The sequence below is a fragment of the Argiope bruennichi genome, chromosome 3 (genome assembly GCF_947563725.1).
Source record: "Argiope bruennichi chromosome 3, qqArgBrue1.1, whole genome shotgun sequence".
Classification (NCBI taxonomy): domain Eukaryota; kingdom Metazoa; phylum Arthropoda; class Arachnida; order Araneae; family Araneidae; genus Argiope; species Argiope bruennichi.
Window position 1 is genome coordinate 124384093 of NC_079153.1, and position 27604 is coordinate 124411696.

A 27604-nucleotide genomic window follows, 5' to 3' on the forward strand; every position below is an offset into this window, starting at 1 on the left:
GGCATGACATTTTGTGATTTTAAAAGAATATTTTCGTACGTGGAAGCACGGCAATCAAATGTACTTTTTATTTTATTATATAGATATAGATTTTTTTGTGTGTGTGTGAAATAGAAATGATAAAATATTTGAACTCTTAATTTACGGGATTATTCCAATTATTTCACTATCATCGCTACATTTCCAATACATGAAAGTCGGAATTGCGACCTCAATGACAAATAACAAAAAAACTCTGACGAGTTTAAAAATTTCTACGAATAATTTTACAAGAAAATGACTTAAAAAAAGCTAAGAAGAACTCGACAAATTATTTTCTAGGGATCATCAACGAATCATTCGTCTTTGATTGAGTACTGATCTCTGATTCTAAAATTATTCAAATCGTTTGTCGCATCTTAAAGATATTTTATTAAAGTTGTAACGAGTGTTTTAAAATTTTATAGGAGCATTGTTATATGAATATCTTTTTTAATAAATATTGGAATGTTGTATCCTATTGCCGAGTGCAAATCTGTCGTGTTATTATTTCATCGCAATATTTATCATATTATCTTCATTTCTTATGGGACAACAAATAAAACAAAACATTTTTTTTAAATTTTGAATAACTACAGATCCCTTAAAGCAATTGTGAAAGATCTGACTTTTTTTAAATTATGAAAAGAATATTTAAAAGTTACTTTTAATCACTAATATTTTTCAAAACTACTTTTTACTTTTATTTAAAAAACTTTTAATTAAAAATACTTAGATTTCTACTTCTTTAAAAATTGATATCGTTTACATACCTACATCAGTGTGGCACATATTTTGCAATTTTTATTTCATGATTAGATTGCAATGCTGAAGAAGCATTATTTAAATATCATTTAATCAACTTCAGTTCTGTCGAGTCATTAAGAATGGATAGTAACCAAATTATTCAGCTGTACAAAAGGATCTCGGCTTTACCATCAGCGACATCCTTCACACCACTGTTTTGAAGTTGTTTTATCACAACTAGTTACCATAGTAACCTTCATTCGAAGGGCGATGGCAGTGTTAAAAGAGCATGCATAATTCATCACTTAACGCATTCGTTTGTGATGGCGGTATGTGGCAAAAGGGGGGGGGGGTAACCATGACGATGAGATGTTTTTGGATGAGTTTTAAGTTGCCGCGACATGTGTTTTGAAAATTAAATTATTTTATGTTTAATATGAGATGAATAGAATGATCTTGTTGGGCTATTTCTTGAGTCATTAATTTCTAAATTTCTAAAATGAATTTTTTTGCATTTGAAGTCTTCTGCAAATTTTTATTTAAAACAAAGACCTATACATTTCTAAAATAGCATTGCGTAAAATTAAATAGCGAAAAATTTCAGCTGAAGTTGCTAAGTTTTAAATAATTTCTAAAATAGTTTCAATCTACTTATTATGATAAAAGGCATAAGACTTTTACTTTCTTGTATACGTAGTACAGAGAAAATATAGTAATCGTTCAAAAATACGATCTCGAGATTTTGACGAATCTTCACTTTTAAACGCCCCCGAGTTCGAGAAATACATTTTTTGGAAAATGTCTATCTGTAAAAAGGTAATTCAAAAACACTTTGAGCTAGATGATTAAAATTTGGTATACGGTCTTTACAACAACAGATTTCTATCAAATTTTGAGTTACATTTGTTCAGAGGAAATCCATCTGCCCGGCTGTTCGAATGTAAGTTAACATGATTATTACAAAATGAAGAGAGCTAGTTATATAAAATTCGATGCTCAGTTTTAACATCTATATTGTAGACGTCAAATTTTAAGTCAGATCCACCTACGGGTTGACTGTCTGCCGGTCTGTACTTTCAGCAACATGTAAAAGCAATAATTCAAAGGCAGTGATTCAAATAAATCAAATTTGATATGCGATTTTTTGACTACAAGTACAGATTTGTGTTAAATTTTTGTTTCAATCGGTTGAGAAAAGAAACGTGTCTAAAAAAGAAAATCGACTTTTGTATTTATTAACGTATGCCAAGGATGTCACACTATATTCAGGAAAAATGTTAAATTCACGTCAGAAGTTAATATTTCGTAACTATTATAAGCTAATGCCATTTAAAGCGTTCTCTAGCTTGACAACATGAGTACGCGGAAAGCTCTATGGAGATAACTCCTTCTGGTTTTTATTGTTGTTTATGAACAGTCTTTAAAATGGTGGCATTGATTGATGGAAATGAATGAAACATTCATTTTGATTGCTACAAATATTACAATATTAGGTACATACTATTGTGCGCCACCGATTCAAATTCATATATATTAAAACCAACTTTAAACTGCTCTAAAACCACTTTTATTTTTGTCAAGGGAAAATGACCTTTTATTTATCAGTGATGTTCCCCCCTGCAATCAAAAGAATCGATTGATAATGGGAAACACCCTATAATTCGTTAGAGCAAAAAATATTGATGGATAAACCTTATTTATTTATCATAAAAAAATAACTGCAATACCGCAGGGTCACCACATTCAAAAGAGAATCCAGACCGTTTTCCCAAGTAAACAACTCAAAAATAGAGAGAAAAGATAAGATAGAACTGAGTAAAATGAAACTTATCGAACCGCAGATGGCATCTAGAACTAGATACACCATTAGTATCTGATAAGTTGAGATAAGAACTGACAGTTAAGTTAAAATAAAAAAAGATTTCGACTGATAAAAGTTTGGGATCTGCGTTTTGAGAAGAGACATAATTAAATTTCGCTTATTCGGCTTATTTTGAGGCTAATTAATTAATACAGAATCTTTAATCCAATGACATTTAATTGGTAAAATAAAAATTATTCTACATAAAAAAACACGTTTTTTTTTTCTTAATTTTTTTTTTGGGGGGGGGGTTTAATTTCACCATTGATTATTTGCTTTTATAGCAGATCTCGTTCAAGGTAAACTAGCGGATGTGGCTCCCCGAAACCTTTTGGTATATTCAGTAATAAATCTGATGTTTGGCGATTGTTTTGACAATCAATCACTGAATGCTGTTAATACACAAGCACCAAAACACAAATGTGTATTTTGTACTTTTTTCCCCTGACCAACTGAAACCAAAACTACACAGAATTGCAATTGCAGTTCCAGAATCACATTCTAAATTTTATATATATATATTTTAAGTTATTGCATTTATATGCTTGTGAAAGTACAAACCGACAGACGGTCAACCCTTTAAGTTCCAAATTTGATACAGATTTGCATTTTAGATGTTAAATTTGTATCAAATTTATATCTATCTAGCTTTCTTTATTTTGCAATTATCATGTTAACATGATAGTCGGGCAGATTTTCTCTAAATGGATTTCTTTGAAAATTTTATGGAAATCTGCACATTTGATGTAAAGACTTATGTACCAAATTTCATCGGTCTAGCGAAAACAATTTTGAGTTAGCGGGTTCACAGAAAAACAGATATAATTCTAAAAATATATTTTTCAGATGCAAGGCAGTTTGAAACGTAGAGATACATCCAAATTCCGAGGTCTTTTTGTTCATTTTGCAAATAAGAAAGCAAAAATGCTCCTTAAAGAACGCCTACTCAATATAGAGATCCCAGTGCATTTTTTTCAACGAATGATCTGCGAAATAATTTTCGTATATAATGTTTCTTCTAAAATTATAATAATTTTTTTATTTAAATGAAAATTATCTTAAATCATTAAATAAATAGAATTTTAAATTTGTTATTATTGATGCATCTAATTTTTCTCCCCATATAGTTCCACTGTGGTGGAGTTGCACTCAAATGTATATTTAATTATTAAATTATTCTATAACTTTTCAAATTCGAATTTAATGTTTGTAAAGAAGCGTATCTACACATAATATTTTTTTAGAAAACAGATTTTTATTGATGTGTTTAACAGCAGAAGATTTTTAAATTTTTTAAATCAAATATTTAAAGGTAAAAACAAAATTAATCAAAAAAAGTTTTAGGGAGATAATAATTCAGAATTTTGATTTAAAATAAATTGGAATTCACAGGAACTTTCAAAAATCTGTCTCGTTATTAATTATTATCGTTATTGTGGCTTAATTTTTTAATCGTATTGTTTTCAGCACTTCTCCTTTTGACAGTTTTTATTTTCACCTCCAGATTTTTGATTAAAAAAATTATTTTATTCTTCTAATATATTAATGAAACATGGTTTTTAAAAAATGTCGTACTATTATTTTCTTTTCATTATCACGTTTATTTTATTTTCTAATTCATTTTTATAATAATCATTTTGTAATGATGTTTTCAGTATTCAACACCAGATAGCGCCTTTCATTCTTAAAAATTAATTGATAACTATGGTCTAAAAATATTTAAAAATTGTATTATCTTTGGGAGCACACATCTGTTTGAAATTTTGAAATCTTTTTCTCAAATCTTAAACGAAAATATTGCTTACAATGTCTTTGAAAGATGAATTATGATTATATATTATATATTTTCCATTATTTTCTATTATATATATTCACAATTATATATTTTTCTTTATGTGAAACTTTTAACGGTAAGAAAATTAAAATTATAATTAAATGGATAAATTTGTCGATTTTTTTTTTCTTTGTAACCGCTTTATTTACTAAACCAAGATAGTCTCGGTGTAAATTCGCGGCTTCTTGATTGGAGGTCTCCAGATTCAAAACCCGCTTCCATTAAAATTCCACCATATATGCGGACTTGGTGCGTGTTAAATATGATGTCTTGAGTCAGACATTCTCACATTGTTTTGGTGCGAAAGTTTGGAGCAGGGATGCCAGTTCAGATGACGTCTTCGTTAATTAATAGGGGATTTAAAATGATGGGATCTATTTAAAATAGCTCTAATGATTTATCCAAATGAGACTAATACATCTAAGTTCTAAACATTTTATTTACCAAAATCCTTATTCTCTAAATATTAGAAAAGTAGTTAGAAAATCAACTTGGTTTAAAGAAATTCATAAAAATTTTTATGACTAGCTGTTTTAAATTCTCGTATTAAACTATTTTTATAAAAACTAAAAACATTTATTTTATTTATTGCTAATTTGTATTTCGTTTTAGTTTATTTTCTAATTTTAGATTCTTATCCCCCTCCCAGAACAAAAACGGATCGCAACTGGAAATTTTCTGAAGTCCAATATTTAGATAATAAAAATTAAAAAATAATAAATAAGCTCTTATTTATTCTAAAAATGTGTTGCATGATTTTAATTAAATAAAATGCTATATCTTCTTTTTTATGGTCCAATTCCGGTTCAGACTTCAAAATAATTGATCCGGTTGAAACTGGACTCTAGATAATAAACTCTTGTATCCGAACCGTGCAGCTTTTTATGATATGCAAATTGTTGCACTTCAGTCAATTTTTATCTAGATAGTATCAAGATAATCGAGAAACCAGTTTCGTTTGAAATAAGAAATGATTAAGATATAATAATCGGATATTTTTCTCGATAAAAATACGGTTGGATACAGTATTTTGTGATTGTTATATTTTCGAGATTTTTTATACTTCCATTTTTGTGAAAACTGTGTACACTATAAGGTAGAGGAGCGTAATATAAAGTCATAACCATTGAGTCCCTCTTTTTGAAAATAATGTCTGAAAATTTGTTTCTTGGAAGAAATACTCTCGCCATAACTGCCTTAATATTGAAGATAGGAAAATAAATCAAACTAGCCTCTCATTAAAACGAACAACTTTAAATACAAAAGTGTATCGATAACTGCAATATCTTAGAAGTTAGGGGCTAAAAAGTGATTTTCAAGCCCTAATTTTTCCTGAAATGAGACTCATGAAATATTAACTTAGATGAAAAGAAATCTACCTTTTCCTTCCAGCTTGCCGAGAGGAATTTTTTTTAATCCAAAACAGAAGTGTGTTTTATTTTCTAACTTATCGAATTCGTTAATAATATATATAGGGTAGAAACAATCAATTTATTTCATCTTTACTATTGTTAAAAGTATCTGGAATATAGGATTATTCATTCACAAATCTTAAACATGTAATTATTACTATCATTTTATTTTTTTATGTATTAACCTCGGAAATAATGGCAAGGAATCATCTTAAAATGTGATCCAAAGCGGACCACATTTTACGGTAGAGATCATACATTAATTAGTTTTTGTATTTGTTGCTTAAGAAACGAGTTCGATTCAATTATTATGAGACTCCTAAAAATTCAGGGGGAAAAACTGCTTAGAAATGAAAAATTGATGGTTGTACTTGAATTGTCATTGAAGTAAAACCATTCAGGGAAAATAACAAATGCTCTTATTTATTTTACAATTTGCAATCGTTTTGAAAATAATCGAAAAGGCGGTAAGCATTTTACCCTTCAAGGGCGTGATTTTACAGTTTTGTTAAAGAGGACCTCAATCAAAACAATGTGAGGGAAAAAGTCGTTATTTGCAAAAACCATGAATTAACTACATTTTTTTTTTTTTTTTAAATCTTCCTGTAAATCTTTTGATCTATGCCTTAATTCCTTGATCCTCTTGCGCGTACGTCATACGGAATTATTGCTTCTCAAAATTATAAGCTGAAATGAAATCATTCAAAGTTTCTATAATTCGATACAAAAATTACACATAATCCGCGAAGTGTTCTATAAATTCATAATTAAATCAGCAAGACAAGCTGATTTAATTATGAATTAACTGCTAAAATAGAAGGTGTCATCTGACTAGATTAGGCAAAAGCACAGCTATTATGGAGTTATATTTATTTTATAATATGCTTAATAAGGCTTCTAATTTTCCACATTAATGCCTTCGAATCACTTGATTTATTTTTTTAATGAGCCAATAGAATAAGTGTGTGTAAAGAATGTAGAATCCAGCGATGTGTGATTGGATCGTAACCAATTATTTTTGTAGCTATTTTGATTGTGTGTGTATTAATGTAATAATATTTATATATTTTACATTTTTATTAAATACAGGTAGACGTATGAATATTGTCACGTAGAACTATAGTATAGAACTCAATAACACACACAAGAGGTAGAGCTAAACCAATTTATTAACTGAACTCTGAACTGAGAATACAGTTAACTGACAAATCTTCTGCTTTTATATTAGCAGAGAAAGTTCCAGAATACTCTTCTGGAGACAGTAAGAAAAGTCCAGAACACTTGTCTGGTAAACTAAAGAAATGTCCAGTATCTTCTGGAACATGAAATAAAGGAATTAAGTATTTACATATACTATTAATCGCATTGTCTCTAGCGGGATTCGAACCCAGATCTCTTAATCATGAGACCAGTGCCATGACCATTCGGCCATGGAGATTCGACTTTCTTCAATGTGGCAATATTACCACAAGGAGTTAAAGCAATATATCATAGGATGAAATATTGCTAAAAAGAGTTCATTCTTAAAAACAATAATTTTATCCTTGTACATTATATCATTTATTCGTATTACTTTTTATACAGCGTTATTGTTTTATTGTAAACAATAATAATATTATATTGTACTCAGTTGTATTTATTGGCTATTATTGGTTTACGTTATTTGTAACACTCGTTAAAAATTCCTTAAAAAATGATGAAATGGTAATAAAAACAATATTAACTTCTTATTGGAGTTACTTTTTATAATTGCTTTTTTTTTCTTTGTTTGTTAATTATCGTTTAAATATTTTTAAAAATTCATTAATAGAAAATGAAGGTTTAACTGGTAAAGTTCAAAAGTAGGCATTACAGTTTAAAGCCTTTACTTCCTCAAAAATAATGAACTGAGATTAAGAACCTTGGAGTTCATGAACTTCTTGTAAAGCTTGCGTGCATCCTCTTTTTCATTCTTAAAAGCAATAATTATTAATTGTGAAATTATAAGATACTCCTACATTTTTCATCGAAAATAGTAATTATAGTGATTTACAAATTGCCTACTACAACATCATCTTGTCCTTGAAAATTCTGCAAATTAAATATTATTGTCCTGCGGCTATAGCTATTGCTGAACCTTGTGGGAAATATAATATATAGGCTTCAATTTTAATGTTTCAGATTTTTTTTTTTTTTTTTTTTTTTTTTTTTACATTCAACGTTATTATTATACTTGTTTTTGTCCTGAATTTTAATTAAATAAAACATCTTTTGTTTCTTTACAGGGCAACGCATCAGACGTGGTTGGGTGGTTTCACACCTGAAACATGTCAATACCCACTTATGGAAATTTTACACGGTAAATATTTATTTTTAGAATTTCTAAATGAATCGTGGTTGTTTAAAAGCTTTTCATCAACTGTCTATTTAGAAAGTTGTATTAGTTTAAATATATACAAAATAAGATTGTGTGAACATTATTTTTACAGTTGCTGTTTAGAGAGCTTTTAGCAATGACGGTGATCATATGTACAATGAAAAAGTATTGAAATCGACAAAAAAAAAAAAAAAAAAAAAAAGATTGAATTTCGAAATTATGACGAACCTGCGCTTTTCAAATATTCCTATGTCCGAAAAACTCATTTTTAGAATTGTATCTGTCTGTGAACACAATAACTCAAAAATCGTTGAGCTAGACCGATGAAATTTGGTCTTTGAACGAAATCCATCCACTGGAAGCTTGTTAGTTTATCTGAGGACGAGTACTCTAAAACGTAGAAAGCTAGATTAATAAAATTGTAGTACAGTTTTAGCATCTAAATATTGATCTCGATCTATTGTACAAAATATGTTAAAGAATTGGTTTTCTCTCTGTACATTTTCACTTTCGTAAACGTAATAACTCAAAAGCAGCAGATTCGATAAATGAAATTTGGTATGTCAACCTATTACTAAAATGTAGCTCTGTCTATCTGGACAATTCTTTCACTTTTGTCAACATAAAAAAAAAATCAACATCGAAATTACATATTCCGTTTTCTTCATTTTATTACGAAATTTAAAAAATTAAAATCTGAGCACTAATGGCATTCTAAGTCTTACTCAACAACTCCATAATAACACACTTAAGGATAATACCTTAATGAGGACGCATATGAGAAAGTTTCAATGAAATTGCTCCGCTTGCTGATGTTTCTACTTAAACAGGGGTATAATTTTTGATACCTTTTCCTCTACGATACCTGTCTCTAAAAATATCAGTGTATGATCAAATGACGTTTTTATGTTATGCTGTATATGTATAGCGTAACTTGACGTTTCTTGGAATATTTCTTTTCCTTTATTGCAATAATTTTGCTTTAACATCTTGCATTTAAGCAATCCAATTCGTTTTGTGCTATTTTAAATACAAAATCTTACAACTAATAAAGCAATATACTTTGACATTAATCATTACCTTTAATTGCAAGAACTGCCGTTAAAGATTATTGAACAGAAACGATGTCTTTCTCTTACAAAACAAATGATGCGTAACAAACGCATTTATTTATATTTTTCAAAAATGATCTAAAAGGTTTACTTCACCGTTGTTTATTCTTTCGCCTTCGCAATCGCTGTTTCATTTTAACGGCGTTTATAATAGCAGTCCGCGTTTCCGCTCATTTCGAGTTCCCGAGAACACTGAAGGAAAGAGAGAAAAGCCGCAGCAGAGAGACGTCATGACTTCAGAATAAAAATAAAAAAAAGTGATCACGCTAACATTTTTAATCTGTCATTATAGAGATAATGCCAGTAGACTTGATTGGCTCTTGGCTATGAGGTAACTCTATGCAAATCCCATAAAAGATAAGGACTCTTCCTATAAAAATATACTAGACTGCTTGTTACTCAGCTGAAACATTATGACTCGGTGACATTTAGAGAAGAGAGCTTTTTTTTAAAACTTTTTCTTTCTTTTACATTTAATTTCTTCATAATTTTGAAAAAATATTACGTTATTTTTTATCAACTTACAACTTATATATCGCTCGTTTCGTCTTATTAAGTTTATTGTTATAAGAAGGTTTCGTTTTTTGGACTGCATTTTGTAGTATTATAACGTGCAATTCACCATCATGTATTTTTTATTCGAATTTCCGAGCATGACACTGGATATCTTTACCTCCTTGGAATCCTTCATGTAAGAATTCATTTTTATTATTATGTTCGTTTGATCATTATATTTTTATAAATATAATCCTTGCTTATTTTTTGATATATTACACTCTAGAACAAAAGATGTTGTCGTTATCAATAAGTTGGTATTATATGAAGAAAACCATTAAATATTATCGTTTTTCTTAAATTTATTTTGCATTTTTATATTTAATTAATTTTTATTGTAATTCATGTTTTAACCATTTTTTCACCACTTAAATATTTGTAACCAATAGCTGAATAATAAAATTTTCGTTTTATTTTTTTTTCTAGGAAATTGTTTCTCATATGGAATGAAAGAGCAGATTCTTTAAATAAAATGGGATCACAAGTTGTTCCTCATACTTTTCATGATATGGATATGTTTCCCTCATCATCACAAGGTAATTATTATTATTTGCATTTCTTAAGTTTGAAAAAAAGTTACCGTATAATGATGAACTCTTCTGCATTAGTAAATTTCTCAAAACATAAAAATAACAAAAGGAAAGACATAATTTATAATTAGAATTCCGAAAATATGATTGTATTTTGTATAATAATCTTCAAAATTCAAAAATTGAAAAAAGTTTGCATGAAATCTATTGATTTGCATTTTGTTTAAAATTAATCAATTTGTATTCGTATCATTAAATATTTAAAGTATCAATTATTTACTGTTTTCTTCTCATATTTAAAAGTTATTTCCATGCATGCTTAGAAGATAATGAATTGCGATTAATTTTTTTTTTAAAAGTCTTCGCCTTTTAATTAAATTTAAAATTATTTATTATAACTTCTCTAAAACATTAGAAGAGAAAAATTGTGAAAAAATTGTTTTCCCAGATTGTGCAGAATACTCAAATAATGTTTCTTTCAGTACATGAAATGTTGCAGTGTGCTAATGAATGCTCTAAACGACAAAATGGAGATTATATTACATTTGGAGAGTTTTGCGTTTATGCGTCAGAATTGAAATCGTGTTATGATAATAAGTAAGTTTTTCATATAAATTCAGCTTCAATCAACACCTTTAATATAATATTTATTAATGATTGTAAATAAATCTGAATTTAATTGCACTATAACATCGCTAACCGGCCGATGGTATTAGTTGAGCAAATTTTTGAAGACCGACATCGATGTAGTCTAATTAAACATGTATATACGCTAACTAAGTAGGTATATTCGCTTCAGTAAATTCATTATAAATTATGCTTATCAACTTAGAAAAACTATACTAATATTGTATAAATTTGAAACGCGTGTATTAGACTATTTTTTTCTGTAGTTAAAAAAAATTGCTTAGTTTTTTTTGTTTTTTTTCAGTTTATTAATAGTTCATTATAGTTTAAATGCTACTAAATTGTGCTTAATGCTTTAGTAGTTTTAATGTTACTAAATTGAAGAATTCTAAGTTTGAATGTTTTAACTGTTCTAGAATCCCTCGGCCAACCCCTTTATCTAAGCCATCTAAAGAGACCAGACGGTTAAATAGTCGGAGAAGAAGTACCTTAACAAGTAAGATATTCTTTTTTGAATATCAAATACTTACTTGCATAAATATTTTTTGTATTATATGCTATGATTGTATTATCATAATTTGGGTTTAATTTTATATTAGTGTTAATTTAAATACAAAGAGATATTTTAAAAAGATTATTAATTCTTCTATTCATATTGCTTTTTCAGGGCCATCAAAATATCAAGGTAAGTAACTTAAATTTTGTTCTAATCTTGTTTAAAACGCCCTTTAAAAAAAAAAAACTTTATTTCGTATTTGCAAAGATAAAATTTTGTAATCGGTTTTTAATTCACTTTCTGGTGTGCTAGAGTTTCGAAATATTTAATCAATCTATATTCTCGCTGATAAAATAATTTTTTATAGATTAATTGATAGATAATTAATAATATAAATAATTAAATTAATCAATTAACTGATAATTAAATTTGTTTGACTCCATTTTACACAACTTGATTGTGAATGGGGGAATAAAATTGATTTCATATTTCAATTTACAGTAGATTATAAATTTAAAAGTAGAATAATTATTCTATTGAGTACTCTTATAAAAAATATATTTTTAAAAACATACACAATTAATTCTACTTTAGTCATATCTTATAAAATTTTGAAATAAATAACCTCATTATTTTCTAACTTTTTGTTCTTTGTATTGTTTATTTTAGTTTTTCTTGGAGGTTCTTGCAATCCAACTACCTGGAGGAGAGATATTGCCATACCTACATTTAAAAGACTTGGAATTACTTATTATAATCCAGTAAGCCTTTTGAATAAATATAAATTGAAGTCAAACTAATTGTTATATTTTGATTTACTATTCATCAACATTACTCAAATGAATGTATTTTTTACTCTTTTAGTTTAGTCATATAAATGCAAAAAGAAAAAAAAAGTACTGAATTTTTTTTGCATACAATTTTGTATTTGTACTATTCACACATACTTTTGTATTCTATTTTTTTTTTTTATTTTACCATTGGTAATTGCAATTAATTTTTAGAAAAACTTATAGTTTTTGTCATATTTCTAGGTACTATAATATTCAAATATTTTTTTTTCATTTTTAATTGTTTTCATTGATCAATCATTTTATTAATTGAAAGACTTTGTAAATAAATCATGATTCTGTTAGTATTGCAGGTCTGAACAATACATAAATAAAGAATGCATGATAATATAAGATATTTCCACATTAATACCTTATTTTTTTTAAAAAAATGTGACAAAGGAGTTGACGGAAATTTATAATCTCTCCCCTAAAAAAACCATTTTTACTATTGTGACATGATTTATGAACATTTGTTTGTCAATAGATCCGTATTTTACTGTTCATAAAAAAGAAGGGAAAATAAGAATCGCCTCTGCTGTCGATTGATATAAATAAATTTTAGTATTAAAAAAAATCCCAATATTGATAGCAATTTTCATATAACACTTCAAATCATATACCAGTTTCCCTTATAATACTCTTCTAATTAACTTTTTATTTTCATGTAGTACTTAAAATAAATGCAATGTTTTCGATTTATTTAATGTAGTATAAAAATGTTATTAAATTTTTAATTCATTTATTTCAAAAATGGAACTAGTTGTCATAGTTCAAAAAACGAAAAATAAGTAAATAAAAATAAAAAATCTTTTTATTTCCGCTTTTTTTTTTTTTTTTTTTTTTTTCAGAAATGTATTTTAAGCATACATTTTCTTCATTTTTTATATTCAGTTATATATTTCAGAAAAACATATTTGCATATTATCTTTCAAGTATTGTTAAATTCTGTTAATTTTTTTTCCAGCAAGTTGCTCAGTGGGGTCCAGAATTGATAGAGCTTGAAAACCAGGCGAAACAGGTAATATTTATTGTTTCTTCTTCTGTTTCAAGAGTTTAAAAATTTATTCATAATATTTATTTACTCTGAATTTTCAAAAAAAAAAATTAATGCTTATATCCTGATGTACTTTTTCAGAATGCTGAAGTTATGTTTTTTGTTATCGACAACCAAACGCGGTCTGTTGCCTCCATGATTGAAGCTGCTCAAGTAGCTGGTAAGTGTATACAATTTTTGTATAAAATACATTACTAATTAGTGAAAAAGAAAAATATATATTTGACTGAAAAAAATAAATATCTTTTTTATATACAGTGTATGAAAATGCAGAAGCGTTTGTGTTTACATTTTCCAAATTTTTTCCAGGAACGCAACGAAAATTAATTCTAGTTGTTCATGAATTTGAAAAACCAGGCTCTGTTGTTATGGGAGAGACAATTACAGAGAAGTAAGTTATTTCAATGCCTTTCATTGTTTTTGAAATTCATTAGGTATATTTCATTACTGCTTGTAGCAAATATTTAATAATTATCCTGAAAATATTTTATGCTGTTTGAAGCAAAAACATCAATATGCATATGTAGTATTATTGTTTATAAAACTCTTTTTTTGCAAAATGATTTTGTGTAATAATTATTTTTGGCTGCTTTTGCATTGCACATCTTTTAAGTCTAAAAATTTTTTGTAATTCATGTTAAACAAAACCTAAATTTGCTTTATATTGCTCTTAGGGTAGATTCTTTTTAATTTTATTTTTACCTTTGCATGCAGTGGTTAAGCAAACAGAACAACTATCTAAGACTACTGGTGTGAGAGAGGCCAGTGATTAAAAAAATATTAACCTTGATGCCAAAAAAATTTGTAAAAAAAAATCTAGATTTTATGAATTATGAAATAATAAAATATTATTAATACTTAATCTCATGCAATTGGCCAGGTTGCTATTTGTTTTATCAGGTTTATTTAGTTTTTACTTTATTTATAAACAAAAAATGTCTGCTTCAATAATATTATATACAAATGTGCATGATCTAGAGCTATGAATCTAAATAGATAAAAATGTATGAATAAATAAAAATGCAATTACTTAAAATATGCTATGTCTAGGGTTACAAAATTTTTAAATTTCCTATTGCCCTTCTCTCTCCGAATGACTTTTTTTCCCATTATCTTAATAATATCTCTGCAAAAAATGAAATTTTTTATACATTTAATTAGTTTTTATTAGTTAAAAAATATTAATTGATTTGGAATTTTCAGAGAGTTTAGAGATTTGCAACAAGGTCAGAGATACCTTCAAGATCTTGTTGAAAGGCAAGGCATTCCTGTTTTCGACAATATAAAGCATGCTGTTCAATGCACTGCTACAATTTTACAGAAGAATATCAAACCTCAAGACTTAACTATCCAAGATGCAGCGCATCCTGTGAAGATGGCATACTTACAGATTGGAGATAAACTGATGTATGAGAAATTAAATTTTATTTCAATATATATCTTAGTAATTATAATGCTTTGATATTGTATTTAATGCTTGGTTTTTGTTTTATAGAAAACTTCGAGAAGTTTTTGATGATCTTGATTCTGATAATTGCAGTACAATTACTTTGAAGGATGTAAGTAATATTCATTTTGTTGTTTTAAACATTAAATTTATTGTTTTTGAACTAGTATTTACTTTTGTTGTTAACATTTTGTTTATAACATGATAAATATTATGGGCAAATAAATGTATTTGTAGAAATCTAAGTAGAATTCTAATATATTCTTCAAAGAGTTAATAAGCTTAGGAACTTATCCACTTTTTATTCAGGATTAAATTTATAATACATCTTGAAAATTATCCATTTATTTGAATTACAGTAAATTTTATGTTGCAGTTCTTGCAGTGGAAATATCTTCAATCTGCTTGTATAAAATAAGTGTACTCTTGCCAATCTGAGCCAGATGTATTTGTATAGAAAGAAATAATATGTTAGAAAAGATTATCTTGAAGTCTTTGACCCAATTTCATTATAATTATTGTTCAAGATTTTAAAATATTCCTAAATACCAGTGACATTTTTGACTGAAAGCAGGATCATTTTTTTTTTTTTTTGAGATATATATCAAAAACCCATGAATATTCTTATATTATCTGAATTTTCTATAAATTTATTTTGGTTAGAATTTTGAAAAAGATGTGTAAATTTTATCCAAAAATGTTTTGGCAATATTTTGAGAATATCAGAAATATTTAAAATTCAGATTAAGGAATTGTGTTTGTGTTTCATGAAAATTTAAAGCAACAAATTCAGAATTTATACTTTTCAAGAAGCTAATTTAGATAGCTTTTTTCTGTAAATAGTTTATAAAATTTCATAAATATTGCTTTCCTGAAATTAAAAGCTAAGAAATTTGTGAATTTCATAATGCATACTTTTTTCATTAGATGACTGTACTATTTAATTTGTTTAAAATGTTATCTTGATTTCATATTGCACAACACAAATGTGTTTATACAATTAAAGATAATGATCTCGTAAAATTATTAATTATATTAATATAAAATTCACTTTCATTTTTCTTTAATTTTAAAGAGAAACATTAGTGATTTATAAGAAAATAATTTTCATTTTGTTAAATGGCTTTAATTGAATTTAATGTATAGAATTTTTCGTTTTAGATCGGTATGGCTTTTAAAATACTGACCAGCACCGATTTGCCTGTGGACAATTTAAAAGCTATCATGGCTCAACAAAATGGTTTTCGTGGAAATAGTCTTGAAGATGAAGAGTTTGACAACATTCGAGTTGACTTTAATCAATTCTGTTGCATTATGACTGAACTTCGGAACCAGGTCCGTATTTTTGCTAGTTTTTACATAATTTGACTGACATGAAGTATTTTTATGATGTTTTCTTGCTAAAATTATAGAAAATTCTGAAACTTGAAAAACTGAAATGAACATTTAAAATTTTAAAATTTAGTGATAATTCTAGTGACTGTAGAATAATATTACCGAAAAAAAGAGTAAATTTTTATTGTATGTTGTGACTTGTAAGATCTTGTAGATTAAGAATTTTGTTATTATTATGCTTAGATTTAAATAAATAAGTTTTCATCCATCTTCTCTTTTAGTATAATGAATTTTTACTTGAGTTATATGGTTGATTCAAAGTATTAAAAAAGATTTAAAAATCAACACTTTTATGTAATAGAGTAAAAATTCTTAATTGTATATAAAATGTGGATTTGTGAAATATGTATTATTTCAATCAAATTGTTCACTTTCTTTTGACTTGTTTTAAATATCACAAAAAAAATTTTTTTTAATTATTATTCAATATGCATTTGAAAATATATAATAGTTATGTTTACTGAATAAAATGTTCGATTACTTTGGATCAGCTTTTTTCTCCCCTTTTTTATTTAAATTTTAATACAGTATTTCTTAGTTTATATTTCTTTTGAAAAATTTGTTTCTAATTATCTTAATATTTATTTTAGAATGCATTGAAATTAATTACCGAAAATTATTTTCAGACTGAAAATGGAATTTCTAATCTATCTGCATTACGGAATAAAGCATCCAATATTATCTGTTCTGTATTTACTCCTTTGTCCAAACTATTAGGTAAATGGAAGTCCCTTTCCCCTATAAAATTCCTTTACTTTGGAAAGATAACATACATTATGAAGTACATCTTTTTAATTTGATATTTAATCAAAAACACATTTTTGCAGATTGGGTTCGACCTGAAAGCAGGCCTACTGTTGAAGAAAAAAATAATGGAAATGACATTACATATGCTACTACTTACAGAGACGTATATTTAGGAGGTTCAAGAAAGCCTTCGTTATGGAGAGAAGAGATAGCTATCCCACTATTGAAGTAAGTATCAACTTTTAATTATTATATTATTATAAAATTTTGAATGACAATTATAGTACAAGATCAAATTTCTTTCTGGTACATGCTTTATGAATTTGGTGGTGAATTTGTAATTAGACTGCTGCCTAGGGCTGTAGGATAGTTGATAAAAAAATTTCTCATCTCAAAAATCTCATTTGATCTTACTAATGATGAGTATGCATCACTTTTTTTTTTCTCCTGGTATTAAAGATTAGGATTTTGACCATTTAATATGATTTTATTCCCTTCTATTCCATTCACACACACAAAAAAAAAATCTAACCCAGCTGCAAACTTTTTAACAATACAATGTTTTTTAGATAGCAACAAACAATATTTATAATAATAAATTTAAGTAAACAATATTATTTTTCCTTTCATGGTGGTTATTTAATCTATTAGCAAAAAAGAAAACTTGTTGCCACTGTACAAATATATTATTTTCAAATTAATTTTTCATTAATAAAGGAAATTTCTCTACTCATTTTGCTTATAATTTTGATCTTGAAGTTCCATCATTCCAAAGAAAATGTTTACATTAAATTGAATCATTTTCATAAAAAAAAAAGATTTTTTTATTGTTGTTGTTGTTTTCAGGCCATAAATTTTAAAATTTTTAAAGGGAGGTTTCAGCGGGCTCAAATTTTAATATTAGTGATAATTATTTCCGCTGAAAAATGTGCAACTTTAAGTTAACAGAAAAGGCAGCGTAATGTAAATGGTTTGCAAGATAAATATATTTCATTTCTCTTTAAATTTTCAAATTGTCCTCTTAAATAAAAAAATGTGATTAGTATTTCTAGTTTATCAACAATATTCTTTTAAATCTTTTCATAGGAAAAAAGGTCTTACTTATTTTATACCTCAGGATGGTGTGTGGAGCGAACGGCTAATTCCAATGGAAGCTACAAATATGGAAAACAGCCAAGTGTTATTATTTGTTATTAAAAATGATTCCAGATCATTAGCAGATATGATTGTAGTAAGTTTACTCTTTAATTATATAGAAAACATACCATATATAATTATAACACAAACAAATAAATTAAATTTTTACTCACTATGTAACCAAATATGTTTTATATAAAATTTCAATTTTTTAATATTATGATTTTTATTATGTAGGCAGCTCATTATGTTGGTCTTGGTTGCCAAATTGTGTTATGTATACAGTACATTGAAGAAGATACGGAAATTGATGGAGAAAAGGTAAATAGATTAACCCATCAAAAGTTTATATAAGTATAATAGAAATTAGCAAAATGAATATTGCTTTTTTTTTTTTCTTTTTCTGTTATATTATGGGCATTGTTTTATTATATATTAAAGTGAGAATTATTTTATATAGCAAATACATACCTGTTTAAAATGTTTATTTGAATATTCTACCAAATTTCTTGCCTAATGTTAAGTATTAAATTGGAGAATATTTAAGATGGTTTAAAATGCCTAGTATGTTTAATTTAGCGAAAATATTTCTCTTTTTTTATTTCAATGGTTTATTTTTCATTCTTCATATTTTCAATAAATTATTATGGTAATAATTAATGGTAATTTATAATAGTATGGAAATTATTACCTTTGAAAATAATTTTGATATGTTAGCTTTTAAGAAATTATTATAGTTTTTTAATTTTTGTCCTAGTACAAATGTAAAATTTAAACTGTTTCCAGCATATTTATTTAATGTTATTTAAAATCATGCACAGTTACATGATTAATTTTCTTGACATTAAGCATTCACAAGTTTTAAATTTAAATTATATATTCACATACATGTTTCCTATCATAGCTGTCATCACAAGCTGTCAAAGACTATAATAGAGGGCGAGTGTACCTCTCCGATCTGGCCACCAGGGCTGGTGTGCCAGTATTTGACCAAGTTGATGAAGCTGTTGAATGTGCCGTAAAAATGTGTCTTCAAAATTCCTAGTTGGGACTACTTTCTGAGGGAAACTCTCATATCTTTAAAAGATCTGACATTTTCCACGGACTTCTATCATTGCAGACTTTTCAGTGACAGTTTGTTTGGAAATCATTAACATCACCTCAGGTCCTTACGTGTATGGACGTGAACAATGCGCACACCGTTTTTAGTTGTTTTGTTCTGCACATTATGTGCTGATGAAGTTTTTAGTTTTGTCTTGTTTTTTTTTATTCATCTTGTTGGACTTTTTCACAATATATTAAATTATGAATAATTTTAATATATTAATTCAACACCTGCCGAAAAGGTTGCTGCTATATTCATAATCCATTGCTACTTATTTATTTCAAGACATGGAGAGTAAATAAGATATGAATAGTTCAGATCCAAGAATGCCATAACAGTTTACTTAACCAATAAAGCATTGCAAATAGCAAAATGGCGACTCCTGATCAATAATTATTATATGATCTAATAATGAACTCTCATGGCTGATATTCCATTATAATGTCAGTTTGATTTTAAACTCAGTGAAAGTCAAATGATTAATCATGTCTTTTGGCGAACTTCCATTGTATATTATTGTTTATTAACAGTATTAGCATTACTACATAGTTACGTCTTTAAAATATTGTATTATTTTTTTACAGCGTGTATTTAATAAGTGTTTTGTGCTGTCTTTGTTAAGCTCATTGGTGTTTTTTATTATGCTAGTAGTGGGTAGAAATTTTGGGACATACTGCTACTTATAAAATCATTTTACATTAAATAATACATCCTAATCTGATGCAAGTCTTTCACTGCTCGGAAAGGGTATAAAATTTATATTCTGTCCAGTTACATAATTATTGATAAATCTGCACTTTTCATATAAAACTCTTTAATAATTTTTAAATCACGTTTCTAAAATTTTTGCCCATTAGTTGTTGTGCCTGTAATGTAGATTTAGTCTGCATTATGCGAAATATTTCTTTACCAATGAAAACAAAGCTTTACCATTTACACAAAATATTTACTATACATGTTATATATTTTTCTTAAGTATTAACTTTGTGAATAGGTATGTTTGCAATTTTGTATTCATTAAAACTGAATCTCTCTTCATATTTCATCTTTTCAGCAGTATTTAAATGAATATGATTGTATTTTCATTATTAAATGGAAATCTAAGATATTTCATTTTTGATGATCATACAAAGCATTTTCATTTGTTTATTTCAGGGACCATGTAACATTTCCTTAAAAAAATCTTTTTCCAAATTCCAGACCACAAATTCTTAACTGTTTTTGAGAATTATGTTAAAATGAATTGTTAAGTGAAATTCCAGGCTATCTTACGTTACTCCCATTTTGTTAAAATTTCTTTCATAATTTAAGAATTGTGAAAATTAAAATTGCTTTAAAAAATATGATTCGGTTTTAATAAATCAGAATCTATATTTTTTTAAGAATTAATATTATTGGTTATGCAAATGCTAAATTACCTATCATTATATGAGCTATCTCTGTGATGCTTCAAACAAGTGAACGATTTTTTAATCTGTTAATATGTAATTAAAGTTCAATTAAAATCCATCTTTATTTTGTTGTTGCTTCTCTTTTATTTTGTATGTTTTATAAGTTCATCTTTTCATTATAATGCTATATTCAAGTGTGCCAAGAAGAATGGTGGTGTTAAAAAATTTAACTTCAGCTGTAGTTGTCTAAACAAAGAAAAATAAAAAACGTGGAACTAAGCACATTCTTCTTTATTTTCAAATGTCTATATAAAACATATTTAGCCATTTAATACATGCATTTTGTAGAAATATAAGGAAAAGTGCTTTTTCTTTCTATTTTCTTCGTGAGTGCATTTAGTTGACTCTTTAAAGATACTGTTGAAGTGCCACTTTTCAATAATAAAGTACTGGAAAATTGCTTTTTTAAAACAAAAATAGTTTTATGAACATTTTGAATCTTCCAGTGTAATTAAAGGTATAAGATACAAAAATTTCTAATTTATTGAAATAATTTAAATTGTGGATTCTTCATGGCTTAAAATTTCTTTAATGGAGTTCTTTGGAGAATTTGTTTTAGTGAATTTCATCTTGTTAAATTTATTAGGATTATTTCTGTAATTATACCTATGCTCTTATGAACAGAAAAAACTTTACTTGTACATAGCTCATACAAGTTGATTTTTGTTCTGCTATATAATTCTACCTGTGCAGTGATGCATATTTACATTATTTAATTTTTGCTTTTTTAAAAATAAATTTTAAATGGTTTCATACTTGTTTACATGTTTTAATTGAGATAACCAAGAATTTAATTGATTTTAACTAAAATTTGTTAAAAACGAAACTTAACTTTTTTTTAACAAAATACATAAAATTTACTATATCTAAACGGTATAAGGTAACAATAAATACCTTAATAATAAGGTAAAAATAAATAAATGTTTTTTTTAAATTTTTATTTTAATTACATCAAACTTTTTCTAATAAATAAATATGAAAATAATAAACGTTGAATTTCTCATATTAATATTAGAGAAATTACTTAAAATTTTTCTTTGTTTTGATTCCAACAAAAAATAATTTAAAATTTGAGCCTGACATTCATATATTTCTTCAAAAGAGTTTGAATAGTTGAATTCATTGAAGAAGCATGGAATCTATTTCATTTTCAAGAAATTTGTTTATCAGTGTATATTCTTTTAATACTGGACAACAGAGTTCATACTAATGTTGGAAAATGCCAGAAAAAACAGAATAAATTAATCTGTTTTTATCGTTCATATGCTTCTGTAAATACAAATATAAATATTTAATAAGTGATATTCTTTAAATTCATTATAAGTCAGTGAGGTACTAATTTCATTTGTCACAGCACAAATAAGATTATATAAAATAAATTTTAGAATGCTCGAATTTGCATTTTGCATCCTTTCAGATCTTTGTAGCATTTGTAGAAAAAAAAGTTTAAAAAATTATTCAGATTAAAATAAAAATTTCCATTTATAATAAAAAAAAAACTTTTTTAAGTTTAAATATTTTGCAAAATATTTAATCCTTTGTTTTCTAATTTATTTTAAAGTGTGCTCAAAAGCGTATGAGGCAAATGGTGCTGTGCTTCTAAAATTTTTCCATCAACATAATGTATGATTCTAAAAATTCTTTCTCCAAAAAGGATCATAGACAAAATCAAATTTAGTAAACTTATACACTGAGAAAGATAGGGATGCTGGAATTTCGCAGTGCATATACGACCATTCCTTTTTGGTATTGAGCAGAACCAAAATTTAACTTCTTTAGGTTATTTAAAAAAGTTTTGAAGAAATGCGTCATCAAAAATAGAGACAAAACAAAACAACAACAAAAAACCTTTGTTGTCGTGCATTCTATTTTTTTTTTTTTTTTTTTTTTTGTTATAGACACGTTTTCTAAAAACGATTAAAACAAAAATTTAATACAAAACTACACTTGTAATCACAAAATCCCATGCCAAATTTGATATATTTAAGTCATTGCGCTGTTGCATTACGGCTTTTACGTGTTTCCAGAAGTGCAAATTGACAGATGGTCAACCCCTTGTTGGATTTAAATCAAACTTTTACAGTTGTCTGCACTACAGATGTTAAATTTGTGTACCAAAATATATTCATCAGCTATCTTCATTTTGCAGTAATCGTGGAAAATTTGCCAGAAATCTTTAAATTTGATGTAAAAAATCTTAAATCAAGACATAACATTTAAAAATTTTCTAGTTCAGATAGACAATTTTAAAAATGTATTTTAGTACTCAGAAGGATTTAAAACACGGAGACTCGTCAAAATCTCCAATTGAAATTTTCTAATGATTTCAAAATTTTCTCCTTCGCAAACGAGAAAGAAAACGAAACTCGCTATTTTAAGTGAATAAAGAATAAACACAGGGAATAACTGAATTCAAACGAAATAAGCTTCGTCAATAAGTTATTACATTCAGAAAAAATAATTTATCTTGTGTGTTGTTTCACGTGTACAAAATCAATTGATAGACATTGAATTTGATTTAGATACCTTTTAGACACTGAAATGTTTACTTGCAAACTAATGTTGTCATTCAAAGAGAAGATTAGTTTCAGAAAGAGTTTTTCTTATTCTGATGGACTGTCTAAGCTATATCTATTAGATCAGAAGCATTGATGGGAACATTAGTACTTTTTTTTTACGAGCAGCTACAAAGTTATTAGAATAGAAACGCTATGAAAATTTTCTGAGTCAATAAAACGATAAATTCTTTACAGATATTTTCTTTTATATCTTCTTACGAACTCTTATAAATTCGCATCTATCTTTCTTATGATATTGGAAAATTTATTTTTATTTAATAGTACTCGGATTAAATATATTTTTTTCGAATTATCACTTTTTTTTTGCGAAACAGCATGTTTCTTCTTTACAATTAACAAAATATATTTTAGACCTATTCTTATGACTGTAAAATGAAGGATTGCCATAAATCTTATTGGATTATAATTGGCTTTTAAGAATTTGGGAATCAAATGGTCCTTTATAAGATGTCTGCTTTGTGAATATGATGCAAGTCATTCTTGATAAATCGCCAAATCAATTAAGCAAATAGGAAAAAAAAAACATTTAAAATTTTCCAAGACGCATAAAATATTTTATCTCTACAATCCGTGACTTTCAAGTAATGATCAAATGATAAATATTGATTGCTATATATATTTCAGAAACTACAAATAGCGAAAACTGTCCATCTCCCACAAGCTGACCTGTCGCCATCTAGTGTTAAAAAATGTAACAAATTAAAAATGTTTCATCATATTAATACAAAGCTAAATGGAAAAAGCCCTTTTTCCTCCCACAATATAAAATGATTTACACTATCTTTACTTTATGCGTCCTTTTCTCTTTCCCTTTAAAAGAGATTATATTTTATATAGCAAACTTTTTTTGTTGTTTTATTTTTATTGAATTATAATAGATGAATGCAAAAATTTTAAAAAGGAAATTTATGTGAATGTAGTTCTTCAGCTTTTCCCCGGCTATAGCAGATAACTCCTGTGTATTTTATAGGGCCGCGGTGGCCTGGTGGTAAGGTACCGGCTCGTGAGCCTTAGGGTTTCAGGTTCGAAACCCGATTCCACCGAACAACCGTCGTGTAAGAGGGTCTGTTGCACGTTAAATCCGTCAGGTCCAAACGTCCTCCCGCTGGTGTGGAGAGGGGGGGGGCCAGGTATCGTCCTCGTCATCTGACCGCGGTTCAAAATGACGAGGTCTGTCCCAATATAGCCCCGGTGTTACTTAAAGCGGGAAGTTAATAAAACAAAACTCCTATGTATTTTATAATGGTTATAATCCGTTGATTTTTTTACACTAAAAACTAAGATCTAATATACAGCATGAAAAATAGTATACTAAAGAAGGTTCATTCCCAAAAATTGCATGAGAAATAAAAACATGATTGTGTTTTTACTCTTCAAATATCTTCTGCTCTCTTTATTTTCCCAAAAATATTAACTATTTTATTTTACAATCCTCTGCTGAGTTCATTACTTGGTAAACCTTGTTTTGAAAATTTTCCTTACATATAGGCCAGAAACATTTTTAATCTAATCAAAGGTGATATTTTTTTTATGATTTATCGAAATTTAGAGCAGATAATAACAGCTCAACTGCTATTTTGTCAACTTTTTCCTATTCAAAAATCATAAAGATATTCTCAATAATCTCCTTACAACTACAAAATAAGGCATTAAACTAACATACTATATTGGATAAATGTATTATATCAAGTATTTTACTATTTATCGTGGGGATAAAATTTGACTCGATTAATAATCTTTTAAAACTTTAATGAAAAAATTTTAATACGAAATATATTTGGCAGATGTTTTTAACATCACTTGAATAGAATCCATATGCATATGATTATTTAAAATGATAAACAATGAAATTAGAATGATTAGTTTTATTCAGGGATTGCTTCTATCCTCGACTTCAATAATGATACTTATAATTACTTTATTTACAATGCAGCAACGCATTAAGCAAATGATAAAAACAATGGCGTTGAAACTGAATTAATTTAATATATTAGAAAATCCGCTGTTTCTCAAATAACATATACTCAAAGTTAGAACTTTATTAAACTTTGTAAATTTCTAAAATTTAACTTAGATTCCCTCTCCCTTTCTTTGCTTTGCTTTTAGGCTTTATAATAAAACTTTAATTTTACAAACCAAAAATTCAGTTGTAAGTGGGAAATAATAACCAAATAAATTTCATAGCGTTAGCTTTGTTAAATACATCTATAATGTATAAGAAAAAATTTTCTTTCCGATAAAAATTAATTCGAAAATATTATTTTTTTTATTAAATATTATTTTTCAGTCTAAATTAGAGAACGGAATACCAAACCAATGTGAAAAATTCTGCTAATCTTTGCAGAGATTCGAATTAATTCTTAATTAATCAATCCTCAAGTCAGCAGAAATTAACAAAACTAACATCAACTTATTGAATGATTATATGATATTCTCACTTGTATTTGATTAATTTATAAATTTTGTATCGAAATTATAAAAGGTCGTATAACTTTATATTTATCGTAACTATATAAAAATCGAATCGAAATTTAATACCAATAAATAATTATTATTTAAAACTTATTTTATGTATCCAGAATATGCCACTGAATGTGAAGATGGTACATTGCAGCTATTGCATAACTGCTTTTTTTCTGGCATTACAAGGTCGATTAAACACAAAGTTATTTTCTTTAAAAAGATGCGGAAATGGAAAGGTAGGATTTTTTTTAATCGCGACAAAAACAACAGGATATATGTAATATATACCTTTGACACTTTAACGAGACAGTAGCCCAAATCCATTGAACCAGTTACAAATAATTGAAAGATTTAAAAAAAAAAAAAGACTTTTAAAACCAGAAACTACATTTGATCGGTTTTGTGATAAAGCATCATCCCAAGGAAGAGGTTACATATCTTGATATAACGAAATTCGACGCATTCGAATTTAAAAAACAATGAACCAAATTTATTTTAGAAATGGTTTTAAGTTTTTGGGAACAACTGGCCCTGATTTCTCCTTAACTTAAGCCTTACTTTCGACGGCTAGAAAATGCGAGTTCAAAACCGTCTGGATCTTCTTCTAATCCTCTGTTAGATAATTTTCATCCGCACCCACCGGCGTTCAACAGACCTCTCATGTTGAACTAATCTGCGACCAACCTATTGGCCTCGATTTCTCCCGAATTTTATGGTTTCGTTCGGCTAATTCTTAGTTTTTTAGTGTCTACTTTTGGTTTTAAATTTCTTTTTCTTTTTCCCTCAAGTCTACCGAACGATACGGATGTTCCACATTTCGGCAGAAGAGGTTGAACTTTGTAACTGAAGGATTTTGTTGAATTATGCAACTTTCATATCGCTTAAAATGGACGCCTTGTTAGAAAGTACGTGCTAAATGAAAGAATCTAATGTAGAGACTCGTAGGGATTCACGTTTGCTTAATGAATTTATTGCTCCGTATCTTTATGCGCATTCGTTTTAGCATTTTACTCACTCTGGGTGGCTGTGTCAGTGTAGGCAAATAAATAATTGTGTGTGTGTGTATATATATACTCCAAAACAGATACTTTTTGATAAAACTTTCTCCTACATTCTATTTTCTAATTGGTGTAATAATTGCAATAGTGTTAAATTAATATCAAGATTAAATTTTCCATGAAATTAAAATCATTTGCGAAATAAGCTATTTTCATTCATTTATTGATGATGATGATGTCGTGTCCGCGTTACCACGGAAAGGAGGAGCAGTAGCTTCTGAGGGTAAAGACCCCTGAGCACCCGAGGGCAGAAGTCTGACTTCTAGCTCATATGAAGATGACACACACACACATTCGCTTGCACAATCCCTTTTTACAGGGGGGGGGCACATTCACACACCTCACAGATAGAACACAAATGAAGAACAACCATGCCCGAACCGGGATTCGAACCCGGGACGCCCAGATCACGGGGAAAATGCGCTACCCCTTGATTGAGTGCTTGGTAGTTAGTATACAGTAGAGAAAGCCCGATGCTTGTGTATTAATCACGTGACATTGGCGAACAACAGTTGCGAAATAACTGTGCATCTTTAGGACAGAAATGCTAAATTTGTATAATCCTGTTTCTTTTTTTTTTAAAAAATATATGAGCATTTCTTTAATACCTCCAATACTTCAAACTCGTAGGGGAAAAAAAAGAAGAAAAAAAAAAAAACAAGTTTGATCTTACATGTTTAATTAAGAATTATCGTTTTTGGCGACAAATTTGCTCGCCGTGAATATTGGTTAGATTTAAGTACTAATAAATATATTTTATACATGACTTCATATACTGGAATTTCTA

The 27604-nt window shown here is 27.4% G+C and overlaps 1 protein-coding gene across 6 annotated transcripts in view; it reads left to right on the forward strand.

Annotated features, from left to right (window-relative positions):
* The window catches only part of LOC129962721 (uncharacterized), a 191985-nt gene extending 171197 nt beyond the window's left edge, over window positions 1-20788 (forward strand). For 5 of the 6 annotated variants that reach the window (XM_056076664.1, XM_056076665.1, XM_056076667.1 and 2 more), the window contains 17 exons: window positions 8137-8210; window positions 10322-10431; window positions 10908-11022; window positions 11469-11548; window positions 11720-11737; window positions 12218-12309; window positions 13346-13399; window positions 13517-13595; window positions 13745-13826; window positions 14639-14842; window positions 14931-14994; window positions 16044-16217; window positions 16904-16994; window positions 17105-17252; window positions 18111-18255; window positions 18399-18482; window positions 19066-20788. In XM_056076664.1, coding sequence (XP_055932639.1) covers window positions 8179-8210; window positions 10322-10431; window positions 10908-11022; window positions 11469-11548; window positions 11720-11737; window positions 12218-12309; window positions 13346-13399; window positions 13517-13595; window positions 13745-13826; window positions 14639-14842; window positions 14931-14994; window positions 16044-16217; window positions 16904-16994; window positions 17105-17252; window positions 18111-18255; window positions 18399-18482; window positions 19066-19206 — 1713 coding nt within the window. In that variant the 5' untranslated portion in view covers window positions 8137-8178 and the 3' untranslated portion in view covers window positions 19207-20788. Of the gene's footprint in view, window positions 1-8136; window positions 8211-9752; window positions 10032-10321; window positions 10432-10907; window positions 11023-11468; window positions 11549-11719; window positions 11738-12217; window positions 12310-13345; window positions 13400-13516; window positions 13596-13744; window positions 13827-14638; window positions 14843-14930; window positions 14995-16043; window positions 16218-16903; window positions 16995-17104; window positions 17253-18110; window positions 18256-18398; window positions 18483-19065 lie in introns of those variants that run through there. The other variant, XM_056076662.1, reaches the window with a different exon arrangement.
* The last annotated feature ends 6816 nt before the right edge of the window (window positions 20789-27604 follow it).